The sequence below is a fragment of the Micromys minutus genome (assembly GCF_963924665.1).
Source record: "Micromys minutus genome assembly, chromosome: 1".
NCBI lineage: Eukaryota > Metazoa > Chordata > Mammalia > Rodentia > Muridae > Micromys > Micromys minutus.
Genome location: NC_137969.1, coordinates 199025515 through 199050965, shown reverse-complemented (window position 1 = coordinate 199050965; position 25451 = coordinate 199025515). Strand labels below are relative to the sequence as shown.

General features: G+C 39.9%; 1 protein-coding gene across 12 annotated transcripts in view; it reads right to left on the bottom strand.

The window, feature by feature from the left end:
• NPAS3 (neuronal PAS domain protein 3) overlaps window positions 1-25451 on the bottom strand; it is a gene marked incomplete at both ends in the record, with an annotated part of 788566 nt that overhangs the window by 394759 nt on the left and 368356 nt on the right. For 6 of the 12 annotated variants that reach the window (XM_080928919.1, XM_080928924.1, XM_080928925.1 and 3 more), the window contains one exon: window positions 18500-18576. In XM_080928919.1, coding sequence (XP_080785045.1) covers window positions 18500-18576 — 77 coding nt within the window. Of the gene's footprint in view, window positions 1-18499; window positions 18583-25451 lie in introns of all 12 variants that reach the window. The other 6 variants (XM_080928923.1, XM_080928927.1, XM_080928928.1 and 3 more) reach the window with 1 other exon arrangement.

The window sequence follows — 25451 nt, the reverse complement described above, 5'->3', positions numbered from 1 at the left end:
TCCGAAGACTTAATTTCCCAATCTACAGAGATGAATAACAGAATTTTCTTCTAAAACAGTTTTCAACTCCTGTGTGTTGGAGGCTCATTTTCTCTCCCCCATGTGCCAGCTTTGGTCTCTCTTCACAGACAGTCAAACTGCTGCCTGACTCCTCCCCTCTTTCCCTTCCCCACACTCCAATCCAAACTGAAACCTCAACATTATTCACAGGTGCCTTTCTGGTTCTTCGGAAGTGAGGTCTACACCTGGGGCAAGTTTGAACCAGATAGATGAGCCCTTCTAGACTCCTTTACCTCGCTTCCACTTCTTCTGCTGAAATGCAATGGGAATGCCCGTGTCTGACTCTGTGTAAAGATGGTTTCCTCAGTGTGTGTGTGTGTGTGTGTGTGTGTGTGTGTGTGTGTGTTGCTCATATCCTTTGAGTTGAATTCATGCAATAAATGTTGTCTGATTCTAAATGAATGTACTGGGAATGACAAATTTTCTGTAGCCCCTGTGCTGTGGTCATGTACGACAACTTCCTGCATCTTTGTAAACTCCTGAGTGTCAGGACATGCCACCCTCCCTGCCTGGAGTATCTTTGTCCAACCTTCTCTACTTGTGAAAAAATATCCTCATCCACAGAGACCCTTGCAAGGTACTTTTCTAGCCTTCTCATTGGCTTTCTTCAGTTTTTGAGTCTATACAGCCATAATCTGCTGCTGAAAAATTTGGTCACTATTGCTTCTTTCTGTATGTTCCTTCTTTGCCTGACCCCACTCCCCATATTTCTAATGACAAGAACAGTAATTAGTTGTTTACATTTTAATATCTAAGTGTTTAGTGTGCCAGAATAGGTAAACAATCGTATACATACATATTCAATAGGCTAGTGTTCAATTCAGGAAGTGATAGATAAACCATCACTTTACCTGCGGACCTTGGCATGGGGCTATGACACCACTTTGGTTGTTCACCCTGAGAACTAGAAAGGGGGTAAAAACTGACCCTGGCAATTTTCACTCTTCCACAGCTACCCTATCTTACTCTTCTTCTCTCAATAGGACTTTGAGTCAGGTACAACAATCCCACAGGCTGTTAAATTGCATCTGGAAGTCAGACTTAAAGGAAGTCAGGCAAGCTGAAGGCTTCTAAATCTTACCAGTATAAGGAAATTGGAAGTTGTGGATGGGACAGAACCATTAAAAAGCAAAGCAAAGCAAAACAAAACCAAACCAAACCTAAATCCCAGTGTTAGTTCAAATAAACAATATCAAGTGCCCAAATTATCCTTATAAAAGCCTAACCAGTATTCTTCTCAGGGCCTGGGTCAATATTTTGGATCTTTTACTCCTAAGTACCTTCCATTTGCCATCATTGCTCTGATGTTGAATAGTGCACACTCTTAGTCAAAAGGTTTAATAAATATGTGTCAAATTCTGGATTATACCAAAGACAACATGAAGCCTCTTCTTGTTCTGGATTAGAGCAAAGGGATCTAAAGCCTGAGTCCCTTGTTTATCCTGTTAATGTCTCAACATTAAGATTAAGGTGTCAAATTCTATCAGTTCTGACATCCAACATGAGATCAATAAGGATACTATGGTCTTGCTTATACCCAATACTGTCAAAACACATTTAGAGTGACCTTAAAAGCTAAGTGATGCTGAGCACATTTCATCTGCCAGATTATCTAGGTGCACAAGAGAAATTGTAATATGTAGTTATAAGACAACATATATGTAAGGATGCCCACTCCAATCTCATGAACGACAACTACCGATAGAAAGTATCTTTAAACCGTGTATGCCTCAATTAACAACATTAAAGCTTAATAACTGCATTGATTATTCTCTCCATGTATGTCTATGATGAGCATAAACAAGTATGGGCACACATTTGTCATGGCACAGAAGTAGAGGTCAGAGGTAACCTGTGGGAGTTGATTCTCTACTTTTATACGGGTCTTGTGAATCACACTTGAGTCATTAGACTCAAGTGGCAAGTAACCTTACCTGCTAACACATCTCATGGGCCCTTAAGAGACAGTTTTGTAACTTAAAGTGAAACTTAATGCAATACTAAAATAGAACAAATAGCATTCAAACAAAAGTCTCCCAAACGGTTGGCAAATGGTTCCCAAGCACAGATCAAAACAAATATAACAAGTCATTCTTTCCTCCTGCACCTAGCCTGGCGTCTAACAGGAATTGGTGATTTTAATAAAGATAGAGGTGTTGAAACAAGTGGTTGAAATTGAAAGAGTACACAAACTGGACGCCAATACATACTTTCCCCCATTGGCCATGGGTGTTCAGATATGAATGTGCGATAGCAGGAACATAGGGGCTTACTCTTGTCTCCTTTTAAGGGCTCTAGGGAGGAAGGAAACAACAAACACACATCCTTCATGAGGGATCACTCGGCTTTCTCCTGGAGCCATTATGAAGAGATAAGGAAACTACTGTCACACAGGCAAATACTAGCTTATGCGCTTGAATCACTTCCCTCTTCAGATCCGTGAGAGGAGAGGCATCGTGACAAATCTGGCAGACAATATTCGATGCCAGCACAGCGCCGCGACAACGTCCCACAGTGAGTGCAGTTGTGAACCGCTAACCACCATCATCTGATCCTAAAATTCCGGGAACACTGTCCAACTGGTCAAAAAGCATCCCAATTATAATGTGCACATAGATGCACACACTCAAAGTCTTCACAAAACACCCCCCGCCCCAAAGTGAGCATTTAAAAAGAAGTCGTTGTGGTTCCTCAAAAACCTATCACTCAAAGTGCCCGGATTGCACCTCTGAAAATTAGCTTTCATGAAGCTAACATCCCTGCTTTTGACAGCTGTCTTAGCAAGAGAAGACCCCAGACATATCGCCATGCTGGTGTCTGTTCATGCCATGGTAACCGTGTGGATCTGAACGTTGACTGGTGGCATAACCCGAGCAGATGTAGTGCCCATATGTACAGCTCTGGAGAGGATCTCCAAAGCGCTAGCATCTGGATGTCAGCTTTTCTTTCCTGGCCCCACAGCTGAATGTTCTGCTCAACCTGATTGCTTCTCTGCTGGGTGTCTGCTGCCACCCTGATGGGCTCACTGGCGCTGCCTAGACTCAGTGTGTCTGAAAACAGTAAACCTGATAATCACCCTGCACCAGAGCACTCTTAGAACCTACCTGGTTTTCCAGGTGCCCGTACGGAGACCCAGCAGGAAGTGGAGATCTTGCTTCTTCCACTCTTAATTACTGGGGCATACTTTGAAATCCACTACACAGTAACATGGAGTAGGCTGTCTGAAAATGTTATGGGAAATCCCATTTTTAAATGTTTCAAGTCAACAATGGAAAAAATCAGGGCAGGTGGTTGGTTATGTTGTTTCTCTGGTTCTGGACGTTTTTGCTACAGTTTTGAAATAGTGTCTGTCACAAGCACTTAGACCCCCAAAAGGCAAGGGAAGGTCATCCCCCACACATCATCTTTCTTCACTTTCTCCTCCTCAAATGAGTCCCTGGATGAATTTTTTCTTCCATTTGGGAGAAACAAAATGAGGAGGGGGAAAGACACTTGGCAAGTGTGAATCATCAAAGATTAGAAATGCCAAAGCCTTCCTCCAGGGAGGAAGGCTAACTCGACAATAAATTAACAATGACGTGTCCTCCTGCCTCCTGCTCTTCTGTGCCAGCTTTCCCAAAGCAAGGGCTCTCCTAGTCCCAGCTCGTGCTGACTCCTCACCAGCAGATAGAAATCTCTCACCCGGATTCCCTGTGTGGGCCTTGTGCCTTGAGGGGAGGCAAGAGTGAGGAAATGAGTTTTGTTTGATTGATATGAACTCTATCAATTAGATTCTTGGGTGAAAAATGTCACCGTGATATAAAAACTGGTACTTCTGAGAACACAGAACAGAGATGGGATTTAAAATAAGGACAGCACGCTGACATTCCTTCAAAAGCAACCGTGAGGAAGTGCTAAAATAACACCGCCTGTTTGTTTTAAATTAAAACCATTGGATCTCAAAAATAAAATCTCACTACTCATCCGGTTTCCAGACAGGGAATTAAAACATAAAATTTTCTGGCCTTTACTTTCCGTGTGCCGTACGCATTTACAAATGGAACATAATCAGTGCTCCCCAAAGGCTGTGCACAGTAGGAACACAAGCCAGAAGTTTAGGAAGAAACCATGCCCATGCGTAGCTGCCATTTTAAACTTTGCCATTTGGAAAACATGACAGTTCCAATCACTGCTACTTTGCAGATGTAAGTGAAAAACAGGGGAGACAATCCCACCCATGTTTCCCTTCAGGAACATCATGTTGGTCTTAAAGTATATTTTTAAATGTTTATACATTAGAGAACAGCTGGAAGGTGCTTACTTCAAACAGTTTCTTCTGGCAGAATGATGAATGCAAATAAGGCAGTAAATTATAATGTGCTAGAAAATGCACGGCCAGGCCGCTAGCCCCAGATCTGTGTCCCTGCTCAAGTCACTGGATATGAGAAGAGCTGACCACCCTTCTGTAAGCTGCAAACCCTCTAGTCCTCTGTTTAATATCTCCCATCAGTACGCTCACGAGAAGTTCTCAGAAGAAGCCATTCTCTCTTTCAAAGAGGTTTGACTTGGGCACAGTTAATCACTAACTGTGACAAAGCAATTAAATGTATTCATAATTAGAACCAGACTCAATGTAAGTAATCAGAAAATTAAAGGGGAATGACATTGTGGTGGGACTGGCTTTTTTAAAAGTGACCTCCTGACCGAGCAGGACACCCTCACATGGATGCACGGTGACTCGGGCACAGTCCATTAACTCTTCCAGGATCCCAGCTTGTCAAGTATCTTCCTCATCTAACAAAGACACACCCTGAAATCCTTCAGCACTTCTCACTTCTTGATACCAGTCCTCAAGGCAGAATCACTGATCTGTCTGAAGTTCTATCCAGTGTCTAGACAAATTCAAACCAATTGCTTCAAATATGAATGCCTACTAAGAGCACTACACAATAAGGCACAAATATGGGGCTGGAGACACGGCTCAGCAGCTAGAAGCACAGACTGCTCTTCCAGAGGTCCTGAGTTCAATTTCCAGTAACCACATGGTGCCTCATAACCATCTCTAAGGGATCCGATGCCCTCTTATAATGTGTCTGAGGACAGCGATGGTATATTCACATACATAAAATAAGCAAAATCTTTAAAAAGGGGGGCATAAATATGATCAAGGCAGGATGCCTGTCTTCAAATGTTTACAATGTAGACAGAAGCCTAGGACATGCATAGATCCATTTGGGCTTTTTCCTCCTGCCATGCAAATAAATAAAGCTATGGAAAACTAAGGAAAGGAGTCCTTCAGAGTGTTAGTAAAACAAAAGTACTTTGACTAAAGTTTACTGATGATTTCTATCTCTGTCCTTCAACTTTAGTTTAAGATATATTGATTTATTAAAAACGGAGAGGAAGAACAACATATAAAATACTCTGCAATGCTTCATTTGGTTGTCCTCAAATAGTAAGCTGTCTGTGGGCGCTTATATAATGTCAGTACAGAGTTTGTACTTTCCTGCCTCCGTTAAAGTGGTCCACATTTAAAAGGAGACAGCAAAAGAGAGAGAAGAGAGACAGGGAAGGGGAGGGCATTCATGAATACCAAAAATAATGGGACTAAGATACAAGTCCAAGGAGCATGGAAACCCAATCCAAAAATGTAGATATTGAATGAAATAAGAATAATATAATATTTTGGTCTGAATTGATACTGTGTCTTAGAGATCTAAGGTTAATGGAAGAGTAAGGAGAAAAATAAGACCAGCATTTTAAAGATTAAATGGATTTTTAAGCAGTTGTTTTCAAGACAAGAAAGGCATACAGAAATGGATGTCCATCTCACCTATGTTTTTACATAGGTCATGAATTTTGTGTCTTGGGGGGGGGCATTATTTTGTGACTTTGAAATGTCCCTAAGCTTCCCTGAAAATCGGCTAACCCCCAAACAGAGTAGCGTGATATTCTGTTAGACGCAGATTGGCTGATGTGGCCCCAGATGACTTTTCCTGTGCTTCCTCTCTGCAGGCTGCCCCGAGTATCCATTTCTGTTAATGATCTATTGCTTCTGTCTGATTCAGTGCAGCCCACTGGCTATGGAAATGGCAAGTCTCAGCGGGAGACAGCAAAATGGTCAGCAAACAGGGCTGAGCCATGTCATTTTCCTCAAATACTTTCTTAGGAATGAAATGACAAGCTTTAAAATGTTGTCTTCTGCTCAGGGCAAATATTTCTTTATTAAACAAAAGTGGATTTCCTCCAGCTTCCATTCGACCCACACCCTAAAGTATGTCACTTGCAAAGCTTCTACTGTAAAATAATTTAATGCCTGATACTTTCCCCACCCTGCCTTCTCCCGCAAGTTCAAATCCCAGCTGTGTCAGCTGCTAATAGCTGTAGGACCTTAATGTCACAGTACCACATCCCCAACCAAAATAACATAACTATATTGTTATCTCAGTGTAAGGCCCAACTAAATGATTGACAATTAATTACCAGTGCTAATTAGCTGATTAGTGAGCTACCAGTAGTGATAATACTTTGATTTAAGAAAATCCAATTCCCAGTTATAAAAAACATTAGTCAGTATAGCTGGGACTCCAGTGAAATGAAATCATTTTATAGAGATAACAGGTACTGATAAAAGGGCCAGGGTGGGTACTTACTGCCCAGGGAGAGCAAACAATGACTCGTGAAGATTAAACACTGTCTAGATCATGGAGTGGGCTTTTCCATTCAGTTCACCTAAATGTGGTCTCGAGAGAGGACACAGCTGATTCCACTGTGCTTCATTAAATAGTTACTGAGTTTTATCTCCGATGTGACTACAATTCTAAAAGTATAATTTAAAATGTCATTGAACTATCCTTATGGATTAAAGATGCAATTAAAATGGTCACTGATGTTATCATTTGCTTTTGTATTTATGTAGAACTCACAGACTTCCCACTTACAATTTTTTTTTTTTTAACAAAAGAAATTTTCTGTTTCTTTGGGTCAATTCTACCCTTAGTCTAATCTCTGCAACAGATGAATTTTACAAAATTGTCCTGTCCTTGTATCACTCTAGAGTGACACTTGAGAGCAGGTTATTTCAGAAGGCATTTTCTGAGGACCTAAGGGATCACTTGCATTTTGCTCTATCTTCAGCAATGAGGGCAAGAGCCCCTCGGACTCAATCCCTGCTGCAGATGGCTGGCCTCCTGGGACTCCGGAGAACAGGGTTCTACTGGGTAGGGATTTGATGGCTGCTCACACATTTCAGTCATCTAAAGCAACTGCTCATGAAGCACAACTATAATATTTAGACTAAATAAACATCCCAAATCCAAAATATGATGCTTTCTCAACACAGGTAGAGGGAACAAGGTGGCACTTCTTAGACAGAATTTATTGCATTGCTGCAAAATTGTACCGTCCTGTGGGTCCCTTACCTGGCACACATAAATCATCAGATCCTGAGCTAGCAAGTGTCTGTAAAGTAATATTCACACGAAGCCAAAAGAAAAGAATATAAACAGTCGAAGGCTAGGTAAGCCCAGCCCTGGGCTAGCTGAGAGTTTACCCTTGCAGTTGGTGTATGCCAGGGGCTCTCCAGCATGATCCTTGCAGTACTCTTGTTACTGTTGGTGCCTAAGGTTCTGATTTGCTGTGCTTGCTAATGGGTACTATATAACCCATATCAAAAGTGGAAAGACTATTTGTAAATGTATTAGACATGAGGTACTACTGGTAAGGCCAGTTTCTGAAATCAGAATTCTTCTCACAACTACTTGAATGAGGCAAGAGCCACAATTCTATTTTGATAATTATATTAATTATTAAATATACCTAGATATCAAATATATCAAATGATAACTAATACTTGGTTTAAAATTTCTTCTCTTTTCTATGTTTTGAAAGATTTCTGGCATTCCCCTCTTCCCACTTTATACAGGTGAAAGAAAAACATTTGAACATAAATACACACACATATTCATGTATAAATGCATGCGTGAACACACTCTTTTGGAAGATTCTTCTATAGCAATCTTTCCATCTTTAAAATGCTAGTAATGTCAGCTACAGATGTGAAATTATAGTGTAATTGTTCAATTATATGTTCCATTTAGTTCTTATTGTATTTACAGATTTTAATATCTTAAAATAATTCTGACAGGATTCTTTGGGCCACTTTTTCCAAGTGTCTTTTGCAGAATAAAATTGCTCCAGAATGTTCCTAAGTATTTGTCTATCAACTTAGTTGGAGGCATAATACCCACAACTGTTCCTCTGCCCCAACTCCCAATTCTTTCTCAAATGTAAATGAGTCTAAAAGGTATTTCGAGGTTGAGAAGGTGTGAGAGAAAGCAGGTGACCTATTGTTATTGGATGTGTAGTGTTCCAGGTTAATGAAAATGAAGTGAGTCACTCAGTTTCAGAACAGCTCCATGTAACATGGAGAATCAGATATGCTATGCAAATGTGAGAAATTTATAAAGAATAACAAAATCTATTTATGTTATAGGAGAGAATATGAGGCTAGTGTGATGACTTGGTGGGGAAAATTATTTGCCACTAAGTCTTATGGCTTGAGTATATTTAATAACAGGAGAGAATCAACTCTCACAAGCTGCCCTTGACCTTCACATGCCGACTATGACATGTGCTAGACAGACAGAAGAAAGATGGATGTACATCATGGAAACAAGTTGTGATGCCTATCCTAGTAGAACACTATCCTATGGCACAGATTGGCAGAACCTATATAAGTCAGTACAGACGCATAATAAGTAACAAATAAAACCATCTGTATTTATGTTATAGCCTCATATCATGCTTCTCTAAGACATCTGCTCATTTTTTAATTGACAGTATATTTATCTTTTTATTTCACTTTAATCTCCAAATAATCTTGTCACCCTCCGTATCTCAGAACGAGTGACTGGTATTCCTATATCTTACAGACAACAGCATCCTCAGAGAGGGCACAGACAAAACCTGCCCATCCCAGCCAGTGCCAGTCTTGCCTTTTCTCCTTCCCTTCTATCTCTACCCCATGTGGCTGTACTAAGAGAACACATGTGTCAAAGTGAAGCAGCAACTACCAGCTGCTCCTGGATGACTTGGACACCAAACTTTAAAAGGTGTGTGTGAAGGAAATGGACTATGTGGAACTATGGCCATGGGAAGGGGTTACTGACTGGTCCCAGGCTGACTGACCACACGCTCCCTCATTTCTAAGGACCAGCCTCTACTATAACCAAGCCACCAGGGTCCTGATTAAACCCCGTGTGCTCTGCTGTGTATTGCATCTCATCTAACTTCCCTCCACAGCGACTTAACTCCAACCCTATCGTCTACCCACACCTCTCACAGTACTTCATAGTAAATTATGGCAAATGTTTATCCTGCAAATCAAAGTCAGCAAGGTACATAAAGCCCAAATGATGTGTATATATACCCCAAGATACTCTGAAGGATTCTCCATCTCATGTTGGCATAGATGGATACTCTCTGACAGGGGAGATGATGAATGTTGTGCAGATCGAATGGGGAACATCACACGAGGACTTAATGTCAGGCTAACATAATTTACAGCAGGAAATGATGACTGGATCTGCCTTCTAGTTCTTCTGGAATTCTGATGGGTGGGTTGTTCTTGTTTTCCTAAGCAATTGAAATCACAGAATCTGAGACTAGCAACAAGTCACACTTATTCGAAGGAACAGTTTTCCTCTGGAAGCTCTTTGTAAGGTCTATTTCTACCCCTAAATAGACAGCTGGCTTGGCTATCAAGAGAAGGGTTGTCATTTGAGGTAAAATGCACTGGTGCCATCAAATTTTCCATGTCTTCCTCTAAAGTGGGATTTACTGCCTAAAACCAACACTATAAATATAAACAATTTTGTTGTATTCACTGAAAAAAAATCCTTTCATCCACAAGGATTTTACTGATAACATCCTCATATTTCTACATTGAGAATATATTTGATAAGCCTATCTTTAAAAAATCGACATTATTCTAGATTGCCCAACAGAGACAAACACACTAACGGATGTTTATCAACTTGCACAGGAAATATCTACTACCACTTTGCACTGGGAGCTTGAGTGCACTTTAGATCTACATGGTTACAGAGGAGCAAGCTGGGATGGGGGTCCGGGTTGGCTGGATGTGGAAATCCACACTTACCAAGTGTGTCTACCTTCTTCCACGACCGGAAGAAGTTGATAACCGAGCTGGGAATGTGGGCCAAGGAGGGTGCTGGCTTTGTTGGGCAAGTTTCATGCATTCATTTTCCCATTAACTGTTTGCCTTCTGAGAATCATACAGAAAAGTCTCAGACTTTGCACTTCAAATACACTAATATGGTGCTTATTCCAGCCCTCTTCTTGCTTATTCTGACTTTTGGCCTGGGCTTGTTCTGACTCAGGAATGGGAGCTTTCACAGCAGAGGTACCGGGAGTTCCCCCTGCCCAGACTGTAAAATGAACAGCTAGCTTACTGTCATCACTGTTTCTAAACTTTCTAAAGTGACAGGTTTTCAACTTTCATAACTACGCATCTTCTCAAAGTCACGAATAAAGCTTTCCTTTGGCCTGTTAGCTTTGAATAATAAATTGTTTCTAACCATAAAGCAACATTTTGGGGTACTCTGTAAATAATGAAATGAGGTTTGCTATCAACTTAAGAGCTGCAGTTTTTCAATTGTGAGAATGGATATTTTGGTAAAATATACCTCCCACCCCCAACAGATAATGGGAAGGCTTGGTGAATCACACCAAGATCTCTATTCGTTGGAGCATTTGAGGCTAGCAGAGCAGGTGAGCTGCACCCTGCAGGTGGGAGACCCAATTCACCACCTTGTTGTGAGTTTGCCAAATTAGGTAACAAGTAGCTCATCTCTCTTTCATAAACCCACATTTCAAAATTTTTAACTCATCCAAATCCAGTAACCCAGGCCAGTCACTAAGAGAAGTTGGAGATTAACTTAAAATATTAAAAACATTTACTTGAGGTAAAGATGTGGAGGAAGTAATCAGCAGAGGTAGGGAATTTCTGCTTTTGCTCCTTCGTTCTTTGAAAATAAAAGTACTGTACCCTTACTTTCGATTGTTTTACAGCTCAATTGATAAGGTGTGTTCTTTTTTTTTTTTTTTTTGTTCAAGAAAATTTAAAAGCAACTAATTTAAATATGCAAAATTATCTTGAGTTGTTCATACGTGAACTTAAAAGCCGTGCAACACAGGAAAATTAAGTAATTATGCCTCCAAGTTATTTACTGCAATTAAGCTCATTTATCATATGCAAATTAGTGCAAACTGGTCTCATTAGTTACTAAATTACTCAATATGAGCTGAACAATGTAGCACTCCAGTTTGTAATGAAAAATCCCTGTAGAGGCAAGCAGTATCAATTAAGCTAATTTGCATATGCAAATATATTCACTAACTTTCTCTTTTTCTATATTTAGTTTTACATTTTCTTACCATTCCAGATCATACCAAGACAGTGGGGTCATTCACCTCTCTCAACTTATTCCAGTGAAAGGAATTAATCCACAATGTCTCCATTATTAAAAATCATTTTATCTTACCACTTACATCTAGCAAGACATCATCTCACTAGGAACAATCAGGAGGTAGGATGTGGTTACCTAAAACAAAGATGACATTCTACCTCATCAATAAAACAGTATGCTTAATATCACTCTCCTCAAGTCTTTCTGAAAACATTACCATCAGGAAGAAGGAGTGCTGACTAAGCTAGGCATATTATAATACAGTCATAAATTGTACATTTGTATTAGCTTTAGACACATTTTAGGTCGGATCACTTTCTTTTGCTTAGATATTTGGCCAAATGTTCCCTCCAGATCCAGGTTTTGTTTGACTGATGTGTGTGGATATGCTCTTGTATTTTGTGGAGTTCAGGGGCCCACACTGGGGTCTCCTTCAATTAATCTTCTCTTATTGTTGGAGGCAAGGTCTTTCCTAGGTCCTGGAATGCTCATTATGCTAGGCTGGTTTGACAACCAAGTGTCAGAGATTCTCCTGTCTCTGCCTCTCCAAGCACAGAGATTAGAGTTGTGCATTACCATACACAGTTATTCACATGAACTCTGGGCTGAGGAAACACTTTATTGACAGCCATTTCCCCAGCATCTTGCTCAGATTACATACATACATTCATGTGTGTATGTTTGTGTACATATATACACATATATGTGTGTATGTGTATACACACAAAATCATATATCATATACTATATGCCATATATTCAAATTTTATATGATATAATTATATATTTAACTTGTACTTTCAATTTTAATTTCCTTTGCTGAAATGAATGACATTGAAAGAATTCAGTGACAGCAGCTTGCTCTTTCTCTGTCCATTCCCATCACTGTTACAGGTGTCTATCTATATTTCCAAGATATTTTCTCCACCAGAACCCTTAGTTCTTCTACTGTAATTAGCTGATCTCTAAGATAAAAATAGTACTATGACTAAAAGTACTTACATTATGACAAAGATATATTATAACAAAGATAAAGATATATTTTCTTCTTACTGCGGCTGCGGCTTTTTTTTTTTTAAACTTCCCTGGCAGAAAACGTATGTTTTCATTTAATCATGTTTCTGGTGTATTCTATTATCTAAACTTCAAAGTATAAGAAAAAACGGGAATATAAATCCTGAATTAATTTATTCTAAAGCTGTCCCATGACATTCTCTATGAAAGGTACAGGTTCTTCATTCACTTGAAGCAAGAGTATCCTACCTCTCTAGGTGCTAGGTTCGATTTTATTGTCTTAACACTTTTAGGTGGGCATAGCAGCATTAATATAAAATATGCATAAGCAATATCACAACTTTGTGTAACAATTATATAAACATTATTTACAGAGTGAAAAACCAAACTCTCTGCTAAGGGTATACAAATAATTAAAACATTCCATTCATAATTTTGGAACCTGAGGGAAAGCTATTCCAGTAGTTAGTTTTATGACTTGCAAATATGATATTTGGTATTTTATGTTTTGTTCATTTCTATGAAGTGAAATATAAATATTCAGCCTGGTCCCTACGCCAGAAGAGTAAAAAGAAATAGGACTTACAATTAGAACAATTGCATTTATTATTATTTTGTGGGGGTGTGTGCAGGATGCATGGGTATATGTTCTATGGCACATGCTGAGGCCAAAGGGTCCTGAGTGAAGGCCTTGTGTGTACCATGACATGTATGGAAGTCAGAGATTACTCTGTGAGGTTCTTGCATATATTATGGCACATGTGTAGACCACAGAATCCGTTGTGAGGGCCTTATGTGTATCATGGAACATGGAAGCTATAGGGTCCTTTGTGAAGGCTTTTCTCTCCTTCTGCCTCTACCTGGGATCTGGGGACTTAAGATTACCAGGCTTGAGCAGCAAGCCTTTTTACCTGATGAATTTCAACAACCCCTGCCTGTATTTCCTTATAGAAAGGAAAGCACAAAGTAGGGACAGCAAAGACAACTTGAGCCACATTCATGCTTAGTCACATACGTGCTTTTAGGAAAGGTCCCTGTAATCTCCAAAGGTCTGAGATTTCCAGTTGGTCTGCCATAAAATGTAAAGTCCTCAGGTTCCACTCCACTTGCCTTCCCAGCCCTCCTCTGCCTCATCTCACAAATGCTCAAGAACTCACATTGTCTTGACTCAGGCCCTCTAGACCAACTTCATAGACTTGCACTTGCAGGGCTGACATCTCATGCAGAGGACACATTTGTTCTAAAGATATTTGAAAACCACAGGCTCTCCTGGTCTACTCTAAGGGTGTCAGTGGTAAGGTATGCACACTGGCCCTTGAGGTACACACTACATAACACTTGACCTTTATCTTGTCTGCTTGTGCCATTACTGAACCATCAGATAGAACAATCAGACATTGAGAGAGAAGAAAGAGAGTGAGAAGAGCAAGAAAGAATTTTACAATGCCAGCATCATCACAAACTTAGAGAGAGAGAGAGAGAGAGAGAGAGAGAGAGAATGAGAGAGAGAGAAGAGATTTTGAAGAGGGAGGAGGATGGAGAGGAAGAGAGAGAGAAGAGCAAGAAAAGATTTTACAAGGCCAGCATCATCACAAAGTTTAGAATGTTTCTCTTTTCAAAAAGTACAGATCTGATAAAATTTTGAGAAAGCTCACAAAACTCATTTACCCTGAAAAAAAAAAAATACAATGATCACTCACTGATGGCATAGGAAGGAAAGTTGGCACAATACATAAGACTTAACAAAATTACAATGCATTCATGCTATTACCCACCTGAACTGCACTTTTATAGTCAAAACACACAGGCACACACATGACTGCACAGCTTTGTACACAACAGTTAGTATTTTTGTTAGAAATGGAAATTTTTAGTTATAGTCAAAGTACCTAATGCCAAGAAAGTGGCTCAATAAACTATGGTACATGCATATATTGGCTAACATGAATAATAATGAAAATGACTCAGTATAGCTAGAGGATATGAATAAGAAATACTTATTATATAAAGAATGACAGATTTAAAGCATATAATTAAACATATCCCTTATCTATCTATCTATCTATCTATCTATCTATCTATCTATCTATCTATCTATTTATCTATCCATCCATCTACTAAAGCAATAGAGTTAGTTTCTAATACTCAAAAAAAAAAAAAAAAAAAAAAAAAAAAAACCTGCTTGATTTGGTGAACCTTAACATATAAACATATTTGCATGACATGCAAAACTATTTTACCTGATACCACTTTCTAGGCAGTCACTCTACACTACCATAAGATTCTCTTTCTGTCCCTCCTGGACCTTGATATGCTGTTGTTCTGCACCCCATTCATCTGTGCCATGTTCTCCATGATCACAACCACTGAGTGGTTACCTTACTGAAGGATTTCCATCTACCAGCAGGTTATTAGAAATCCTTTCTTAAGCAAAATCAAATCCTGTGGTTTCCTCCCCCTCGTCACCTTTTCCTTGCTTGGAAACTGACAAGGCACATGTCCCAGGGATGCTTTTCCTGAACCTCCATTTTCCTCCAGATCATGGCTACTGGTCTTTAGTCCATTCCTCCATTGTCATTCCCAGCCATCAACGATCCAGTGATTTGAAATTCTCAATCCCATTTTCAGCCCTGGCCTTCATAGTCACACCTAGAATTAACTCCTTATGTTGTATCATCTCTGCTCTTTGACAGGATATGTCTTTCAAATTTGCTAAGGAATAGGATCTTAACTTATAGGGCCTATGATTATTAAGAGTGTATCTTTAATCTGTCCATGATGTGCAGGTGCCAATGACTGTCTAGCTTTATGTGTTCTTCTTGTTCCCACAAAGACATCTCCATTTTCTTTCTTGGACTGCTATCATTAGGTTCTCACAACTGACAACCTCCCAGATACCTTGTTTTGATGAATCTAAACCTTTCCTTGTTTCTTCTTGCATGAAAACCTTTCACATAGGGTCATCACTATTTGGAGAATGGAACCTGCAACTCCTAAGTTAGCTCAGCGGGTCTGTAACAAGTGGTTTGTAGGATTTACCCAACTTTACAATGCATGTGCTTCTTGTCCATGTGAACTGACCATATATAACATCAACATCAAACCAAATAAGCCCAATAGTTATTTGTCTGCATCTCTTTGTATCCCACCATATCTTTGACTGGAATATTATTCCACTGTCTCAGCTTAAGAAACTACTCATGATCAACAACTTTGAGATCCCATCTTGATGTCTTAGAGGCGAAGTACAACTTGGATATCTCAGATTCCTGCTGCACTCAACCACTATCACATATCTAATTTTAAGAAGTTTCCCATTTCCCTTCTTTAAATAAATGTAAGATAAAATAGACAGTAGCCTCATGTAGTGAATTTTGTTATCCTACACAATATTTGAAAGTATGGTGGGATGGTATTACTATAAATCATAAGGTCTGAGATAAGGCCTATAATCTGAATGACAGACATTGGTTATCAAGAGATTTTTTTTTGCAAGGGATAGAAGGATAAGAAAGGAAAGAAAAAAAAATTCTTTCCAGGCTCCATCAATCCATTGGTCTATCAGAGTTCTTTTCAAAGCAAAATGTACAAACTCATCTTATGCTTTTGCAACACTGATGTTTTGTTGCTTGTGCTACTGACATCAGTCTGTGGACTGAAGGCTTCCCTTGCTAGTTAGGCAGATAACTTAAAAAAGCTTGGCAAAGGCTCTTCTTGTTACAACTACTTTTAAGTTTAGCACAGTAAAGCACATAGAGCACTGTGCCATTCTTCCACGTCACAACCACTGTGTGACCATCAAGTGATAAGAGAAGTTCTAATTTCTATGGTAGTTTCAAGATTCTATAACTCACCTATACGTGAGTATCTGGCTTTTGAGAAACTAAATTTACCAAGTCATAAATATATTCCCTTAAAGACAACAGGTTTCAAAGAACCCACATGTGTTCCAGGGTTTGTTGGATCTTTATGGTAGGAGAGCAGTGCTTTCCTTAATCTATACTCATTTCTTTTTCTTTCTTTCTTTCTTTCTTTCTTTCTTTCTTTCTTTCTTTCTTTCTTTCTTTCTTTTTCTGTACTCTGAGAACAAAATCAGTATAGTTTGCTTTACTGAGTCCTTCCAATGTATAGAATAGCCATTACCATCTCATTTACAGTATGTGTTCTCCAAACAATTTCTGTGGGTTCTTCACTGTTCTTCATGTAACATGATTTCTAATGATGGTCTGCCCAGCCTTCCACAGCAATACCCAGATATTTTGGATTTTCTTACATCATGGAGTCTAAGGACAATGTAAACCAGCCACACGTACTGAGAAGCTAACGGTCTCCTTTTAAAACCTCTATTCTCTAAGGAAAGCATGACGTTGAGCAGATGTTTGTGATAACTACCCTATATGATGTGTTCATACTAAATTACAATAAGTTTAAGCTCATATCTTTATTAGTTTTAGATTATTGCAACTCCTAACTTACACTCTTAAAAGACTTTGAACTCAGGAAACAGTAATCTAGGGTTATAGTCTGAACTATCCTCTTATTGACTAACTGTAGGACTGAATGTGTCAGAATCTAATTAGCAATAGTCCTGTGTCATGTAAGAATCCAATAATATCTGCCCCATTCACTATAGAATATTTAATAAAGATCCTGATCCTGAACCAAGTATGTGTAAGAAATAAAAAAGATGAAAATTAAAAGATCTAAAGAGAAATGGGATCCGTTCTGCATCCTTAAGCAAATGTATAGTTATTGTAAACATAACTCAAATGTTATTCTGTGTGCAACATTTCGTAAATCAAGAAACTATCATCTGAGATAATAGCAGGTACTAATGAAAATCAGAAACAGAATAAGCTACACTAAGTCAAGACATTTCAGTGATTTATATTTTCAATTGTGAACTATAATTTCTCACACAATAAAACCCTTGCAGGAAGATAATGAAAAGAACACATTTCCTTACTTGACCAGTAGACTTAGTAGGTAGAGATGGTAGGTGGAGACCAAGAACTCTTCCTTTGGACACTTGCGTGTTGGGGAGTAGCATGGGGTGGGAATTCTCAAGCTGCTAGCACAGGGACTTGAGAACATAATGAGCGGCTGCACCAGGAGCTGATCTTCCCCAAGAAGAAATTCAGGGGATAGCATGCTAGATCCAATCCTACTTAGGGGGGTATGTTTGGACTATTCATTTGCTTAGCTCTGAATGGATAAGAATATAGAAAGTATCACCGCATCTTCTAAGTGTGGACCAGTGGTCCACTGATGAAGGCAGAAGCATTAAGCAAACGGGATAATCTTAAGGTCATAGTAAGGTGATTTAATAAGATACTGATGCCTCTGGTGCTAGAAAACTACAACTTCATCTTGTACCTTTTCCATCTGTTTATCATGAAATGTGCTGGCAAAACCACTTATTATTAAGTCCTTTACTTAAACATAGGCTTAAAAATTCACACTGACTTGCTTTCTAATTTGAGGAGGCAAACAGCAGGACCGGAAGCATTTAACAAATACAAACTCAAGCAAAGAACTGAAGTTTGGTGACACACATACACACACACACACATGCCACAGTACTTTCACAACAAAACCCTGCTCTTTGATAAGCAATGTGTAGCTCCGAGGACACAAACATATTCACTTGCAAACATGGCACACACATGATCACTCTGGCAACAGCCCATTATACACACTGTGCATGGACTACGTGCAATTCATCTAAATTATTACAGCACAGATAATACTTGCCCTCCCTTTCTCATTAATTTTCCCTCAAGGAATGGCTTTCTAAAAAGGAAAAGAAAGAAAGAAAAAAATTCATAAGGATTTGTGAATTCCAAGACAAAAGTAAAGATAATCAAGTACATGTGTGAAACTGAAAGCATGTATAAGAAGATTGCAAATAGGACACTCTCTGGATAAGATGGAAGAAAGACTTTTTAGAGGTACCTGCAAAATGTGGCTTCCCAAATGTGCTTCAAATACTTCAATGGCCAGTGCGCTGGGGCTTCGCCTTCGTTGTGCACCTATAACTTGAAAGAAGAGAGAGAGAGAGAGAGAGAGAGAGAGAGAGAGAGAGAGAGAGAGAGAGAGAGAGAGAGAGAGAGAGAGAGAGAGAGAAGAAAAAATAATTAAGTTGGAGCTCTGGCCTCAAAGCTTCAATCTCTCCCCATTTGCATTAACCCTCTGCATAGCACCAATGCACTCTGAAAGAACCTCTGGTCACTGTGAGTTTGGGTTCTCAGTTGTTTTAATGTAAGTTTTATTAAATATGAACACCTATATAAACTTAAAAAAAAAAAAAAAAAACTCCAGACTTAAAATTTTACCTTTTACATAGCTTTTCTATACTGAAACAAAAAACACACAAACATTCCTATTCTTTTAGAACAAATGAGTATAGTTTTTCTATAAATTATAACATTACTTTTAAGCACAGTACTGGTATTAGTATTTTCTAATGTGTAAGTTAACCACAATTTTGAAAGAGTTATGTGTCAGATGACAGTTTCTCATTAAGGAGGCTTTACACTGTTGTCATGTGTCATGAAGAGTGGCTTCCATATCTCCGAGTACTCATGTGACTATTCTATACAATCAATGAGCAGGATAGATAGACCTTGGTCAGTGTGTACCTCCATTAGTGTCTGCTTGTGGTCTGAAGATGCCAATCATCACTGTTCTCCTACCTGATGGTCAACTATCTGGTACCTGCCCTGACTGAGACCTCAAAACTAAAGTGCACTTCAGATACAATATGGATGGGATCCAGAATTGATGACCCTTTCTTCCCTGTATTTCCAGGGTGCACTGCCAATTTGATGGTCTATGGGCTGTTTATTCTTCAGTTCTAGAGTATCATAAATGCCTGCCTGCTTTTCAGAGACTTAAAACATGTTCAGAACCTTTCTACATTTCTGACAAGAAAGATTTCTCCACGTCTTTCTGCTTCTTCATCACCATTTAGGTCGGAAACAACGTCAAAAGTCTTAGCTTCCTCACAGCTAAATCCACATTCGTCTAGTGGACAAGACAACCCTGTAAAATGGTACCAGAGGAATGCTACTTCATTTTGGTGAGCTCACTAATCACTCCTAATGAGAGCCAAGTGGGGCTGCGATACCAACCCACAGTATATGTGCATTGTGCTGGCTAGATTCGGGAATCCTACTCTGATTTATGAAAGGGAACATCTAAAAGGTACTTTGAAGAAAGCATGAATGCCGAGTGCCATTGTGGCTGAGAGAGAAAGAGAACGGTGTGCAAACTCGAATAGAACAGTGATGATTATTAAGAAACCTTCCAGCTGGCAATCCAGCCCTGAGTCCCTGTTTGCTTCAGAAGTAAAACATGTAACTAATAATTTTCAAATGAAAAAAAAACAATAAATTTATCTGCTGAGATTAATCTTTATCATAGGTACAGACATAGGATTTTCACTTTTCCATATTTAAATATATTTAGGCAGCAATGCCTGTGTATGTGTGTGCATGTGCTTCTGATTAATTTTCTATTCTAACATGCACATTACTCCCTTCAAAACTCCTTTGGCATTTTTGATAATGCAGCTGTCTTGCTGAATACTGTTTTCAGTTTCTACAGTGTTAATTGCACATTATGGTAGCTTGGTGTGAATGATCTCACATGAATAAAATCTGCAGCTTTTTTCCCCCCAAAGATTATGGGGATGGGTGGCGTTTAGGAGGGAGAAGAGGAGAGCTGAAAAACTTCTAAAATGTCCACTCCCTTTTTTTGAGGCGGTAATTAGGATTCAGAGTTTATTAATAGTTCAGAATTTGGGAGATTTTCAATTACAAGGCTCAAAATAAGTAACCTCATGTCATTTCAGGAAGGGTTACTATTGAACTTTAGACAACATAAACTATTCTATGAACAACTCACTAAGGAGGGACTGGAAGTGTGACAGCCACTGACTTTGGAGATCTCTCCAGCCTCTGGGGAATGTAAGGAAGCCTTTATTTACTAGAAGGCCCACAAGGCAGGCTCTAGCCACAACAGAGGGCTGCTCAAATGCAACTAGAAACTGTTGTCTTGAATAGCACCTCAGGATTATGCAAGCCTGGCTTCTGCTGGCCTTTCTTCTCCTCTTCCTTCAAGGGTGCTCAGGTTATTCCACAAACACACCTCTTCATCAGGTCTTGCATCCTTGCTTTTGACCCAAGCAGTTACTCTTTGTTCTCCAAATCCTTCGGAAGCCTCAGCGTGTATCCCACTAGCATAATATACCAGTATCCTGTAAGTGGTTTCATGCTAGTCTACTCAGTGGCGTTTTTATGGTGCTGGAACTTCTCTTGATTTATCTGTTTTGCACTTATGCAGGTGATGTGGGGCTGTAATGACAGCTCCTAATTTTACAACCAACATAAATATGTTAAACAGGAGCCCATTACGCCCCTGGTAGGAGCCCTGCTTTAACTCTGGCATTATTGGTAACTGAATAGATGTTAAATATGGACTTCTCCTGCATTTCTCCTTTGTACTCTGCTGTTTGAGAACCAGTGGGTTTGGAACACTGGGACAAAAGAAACGGCTATTTTGTTTCTCTGCGTTAATCTCACTGAGTTCACAAAGTATCATTGAAGCCAAGAGCTTAAGGGCATGACCTCAGTGGGATCTATGTCTGTGACTTCTCTGTTCTGAAAGGTTACACTTGCCATGTTTGTTTGGTAGGCCCCACACAACAGTGCCAGTAGGGTTTGTTTTTTCTTTTCCATTTCACCTGCTGATATATTTCATTTATCACTTTATTTAATAAGTGACTACTTTCAAAATCAAAAGAGCACTAAATTAATAAACACATCTATAAGCAGGACATTACTAAACAAATGGAGAATACTTTCCATTGTCTGTGACAATTGCCACTAACTCACTGACAGAAAGGAACGATGAATAATTTGAACAGCATCTATAAACTGTTAAAAGAAAACAAGTACATCATATAATTCAACTTAAAACTCCATTCAACATTTGCTAAGTGCCCATTCAGTGTTGAGAAACCTCTAGCTAGGAAGCAGTGACTAGTGTTGGGTGTCAGGAAACAAACACAAGAAAATCTTCAGAAACATAAGATTAGGCCCAGCATGAAATTACCCTTAGAAGGCACTGCCACCTCATATTTTAAAGAGGCTAAAAAGGAAGAGCCCAGAGCTTTGGAGATTTTAAATGGAAGAAGTGCTCAGGGGGAAAAATGATTTTTTTTCAAAGACATCAGCATAGGAAATCCTGGTCTTGTGTCTCAGAAATCCACAGTGATATGAGAAGTTGTCCTGGCCCTCATTAGAAGGTAGAAGACATCCAAGGAAACCACCATTTAAGCCCTGGCTTAAAAACCTTGTACCTCAACAATGTCAGCCAAAATATTCCACTCTGGACCCTGTTGTAACCATTCATGGTGGTCTCCACGAATTAATTCTGTGCAACAAAATACAATCCTCTTTCAAAAATACACCCCCAACACCCAGTCCTATTCTGAACTGGTGCTCCAAGCCTCCAGGGACAAGGTAGGGAGGGAGGGCTGGGGATTAGCACTCTGTGGGAGTTTGACCTATTCAGCCAAAAGGTCAACTTGCCATGGAAGTATCCATTAGAAGTAGAAACAGGACAGCTCAGTAGACAAACGCAATGAAAGGAGGGAAGTCATGGGCTCTGGTTGCCTTGCGGCCTGCTTTGCCCTTTCCCTTTCTAGACCTCTACAGGCAGAGCCCTTACCAGCATAGTTCATAATGCAGGGGGCAACCACAGGCAAGGAACAGCAGAGAGCCTGCTGCCAAAGGAAAGGTTCACCGGAGAAAAGAGAAAGGTCTTCCAAAGTGGAGAGATGACATATGGAAAAGTAGAAAGTGGTTGACAAGAAGCTCATTCAGAGTTAATCTCACCCCATTTTCCAACACCTAACGCCAATGCTGCCCTTAAGTCTACTGGCAATATTCCAAAAGTGGACCCCTCCACCTGGAGAAAAGGTGTGGTCACCTCCCATGGCTGCCTTCTGAATCCTGGAGGCATGTAGTAATCTCTGGTTCCGCACTGAGTTTGGGGGGAGGGAGGCCCAAAGGACAAGCTTAATGGCATCTGCAGACCCCCCTGAGCTGCAGTACTTAGACTCAGCAAAGCCAGGGGCTGGAGGAGAATGGAGGATAGAATGCTCAATGAGTCTTTCCATGGCTGCCAGTGAGAAGAGATTTTCCTTGAAGAGCCTCAATTAGTGTCCCTCACTGTAGAATGACGGAAGCCAGACAACTTTCTCAGGGGCTATACTAGTCTATAATGTACAAATCTTTCTCTCTTTCCTCCCTCTCTCTTCCCTCCCCCCTTTCTCTCTCCCTATTCCTCCCTTCTCTCCCTCCCTCTCTCTCTATCCCCTCCTCCCTCCTATCTTCTCTCTTCCTCCACTTGCTCCTCCCCCTCTTTCCCACCCCTCCCTTCCTCTCTGAGACTAAGATATTTCCACAATCTACATGTGACATTAGATTAAATCCCAATTTTGAATCCAGGGTACACCATTCTGTCCAATGTCTACAACCTCCCCCATTTAACTGAGCTCTTATATGCTTTGAGTATGCCTTCCATACAGAGATTGCCAGTTTGGAGAAACAGCACAGAAACAGGGCTCAGTGTCAGAGTAGCTCACAGCCATGCTAAGACTAAAATTGCAATTGAAAGGCCAGGCACACCATTGAAGACCTGTGGTATTCTTCTGGTGTACGTCTGGTACACATTGAAAACAAATACAAGGTTCTCTCAAAGCGCTCGCACCAAGATTAGTTGCTGCCTTTTAAAATCTGGTTGAAAAGAAAACTAGCTATTTCACTCTTTATCAGGCTCTGGAGGCCTGATTAAAAATAATTATAAGAGCTGGACGTGGTGGCACAACCCTTTAATCCCAGCACTTTGGAGGCAGAAGCAAACAGATTTCTGTGAGTTTGAGGCCAGCCTGGTCTACATAATGAGCTTCAGCTATGGCTACATACAGAGACTCTTTTCAAACCAAACAAAATAAAATAAAGTAACCAGAAAGATGGCTTTGTGGTTTAGAGCACTTGCTACTCTTGCAAAGGACTCGGGTTCAATTCCCAGCATCTATGTGATGGCTCAAAATTATCTGTAACTCCAGTTCCTGAGGATCTGATGCCTTCTTCTGGCCTCCACTGGCACCAGGCATTAATGAAGTCCACATATGAACATGCAGTTCAAACACTCATGCATGTAAACTAAAAGAAATACATCTAAAGTAATAAAAACAATCATAAGAATAAAACCCTCCCTATATGTACTCTCTATATAAAACAATGCACTCTAAGCTTATTTTTAAACTTACATTTTAATACTTTTTTAAAGTTTATAATCTGAACCCCAGAACTTATTACATATTATAGACTAGTACCAATCTCCCCCACCCCTCCCAAAATGAGGCATTTAATCCAAGGAAGTAAATGAGACTTTAAGCAGTCTTGTGCTAATTGGAAAACTTTTTGATGCAACACATATACATTTCTCCCACATTTAAGTATGGATTGGATGCCCTGGGTAAATTTAAGTATGGACAGGGTTCATTAAAAGAAGTGGGGATTATAGGCCTGGATGTTCCCGTGCTGACAAACGGCTTGCTGAATGGGAGGAATGAAACCCTGCTTGTTCCCAAGAATCCTTGCATGTTTTGCCTCAGGGCTGACTAGTGAGGAGAACACTTCTACTTCTCACTTTAGGAACTGACCAGGTTCGGATGATGTTTGCAAAGCAGTTCAAAATTTTCTGTTTCAGAATGGCACGGCAAGAAGTAAGAATTCCAGGAAGACATTGCAGCCTCTGTAGCTAACAAGATGATAAAATGGAGTTGGCCCAATGATCTGGAAATTCCTTCATGAGCTACTCATGTAAGGTCCTCACATGGTCACTTGTGGGGTAGTTAGCATTTGATGTGAGAACCCACACTTTCCTTTGACCATGGAATTCTTAAGGCAGTGGCTTAAGCAGTGTTTGGAGTGATGGCACCTGTGGGTAGCCTTCAACACCAAAGCCTATGAGGATATGTCCTCGGGAAAAGACAGGCATGACCCACAGCTGGGCTGAACCCCCAGGGAGTGGGGGACATGATGGGTGCTTAAAGCGATGCAAGAGCACATGAGAGGTCATGTTTAATCTTCAGAAGATTCTCCAAGTAATCAAATTCAAGGACTATTTTTTAAAATAAACTTTATTTACTACTCAATCACTCTAACTTTCTTACTTTAAAACAATTTTATGTGTAACTAAAAGAAACACACACACACACACACACACACACACACACACACACACACACAAGTGGGCACATGAGCATGGTACAGTTTATCAAAGACTTTACTCCAGAGCCTAGTTAAAGGATAACCAAAGTGTTTCTAAGTATATTTATTGGATCATAAACTTGCATTTGGTTGTATTGGAGCAAACAACTACATTTTTGTATATATGGAGGAAATTAGAGTTTCTTAATTTTCTTTACAAAATAAATACAAGATTTTAAAAATCAGACAAACCGACCATCTGTTCCTCCCTGTAGATTCTCAAAGATACAGCAAGTGTTGGGCTGCACCCCTCTCCAGGGGCCATAGGATGTAGACTTAGGAGACAGGAGTCTTGAGTTTCATTGCATAAGGACTCAGAAAGAGGACACAAAGCCATTTGTTCTGGCTCAGGGATACTATAGCAAATACAGGTTGAGCCCAGTGGAAAGCAGGTGCTCAGCTGACTCAGGACCCAGCAGTGATCAGATCCCAGAGGGATGCAGGTGCGTGTGTTAAAGCTACAGGCTGACATGCCCTCCCCACAGAATGTACTCAGCTTGCACGGACAGTCAGCAGGCGCTAGTTTGGAAAGGACTCTCATCTTGTGTAAATTTCTCTCC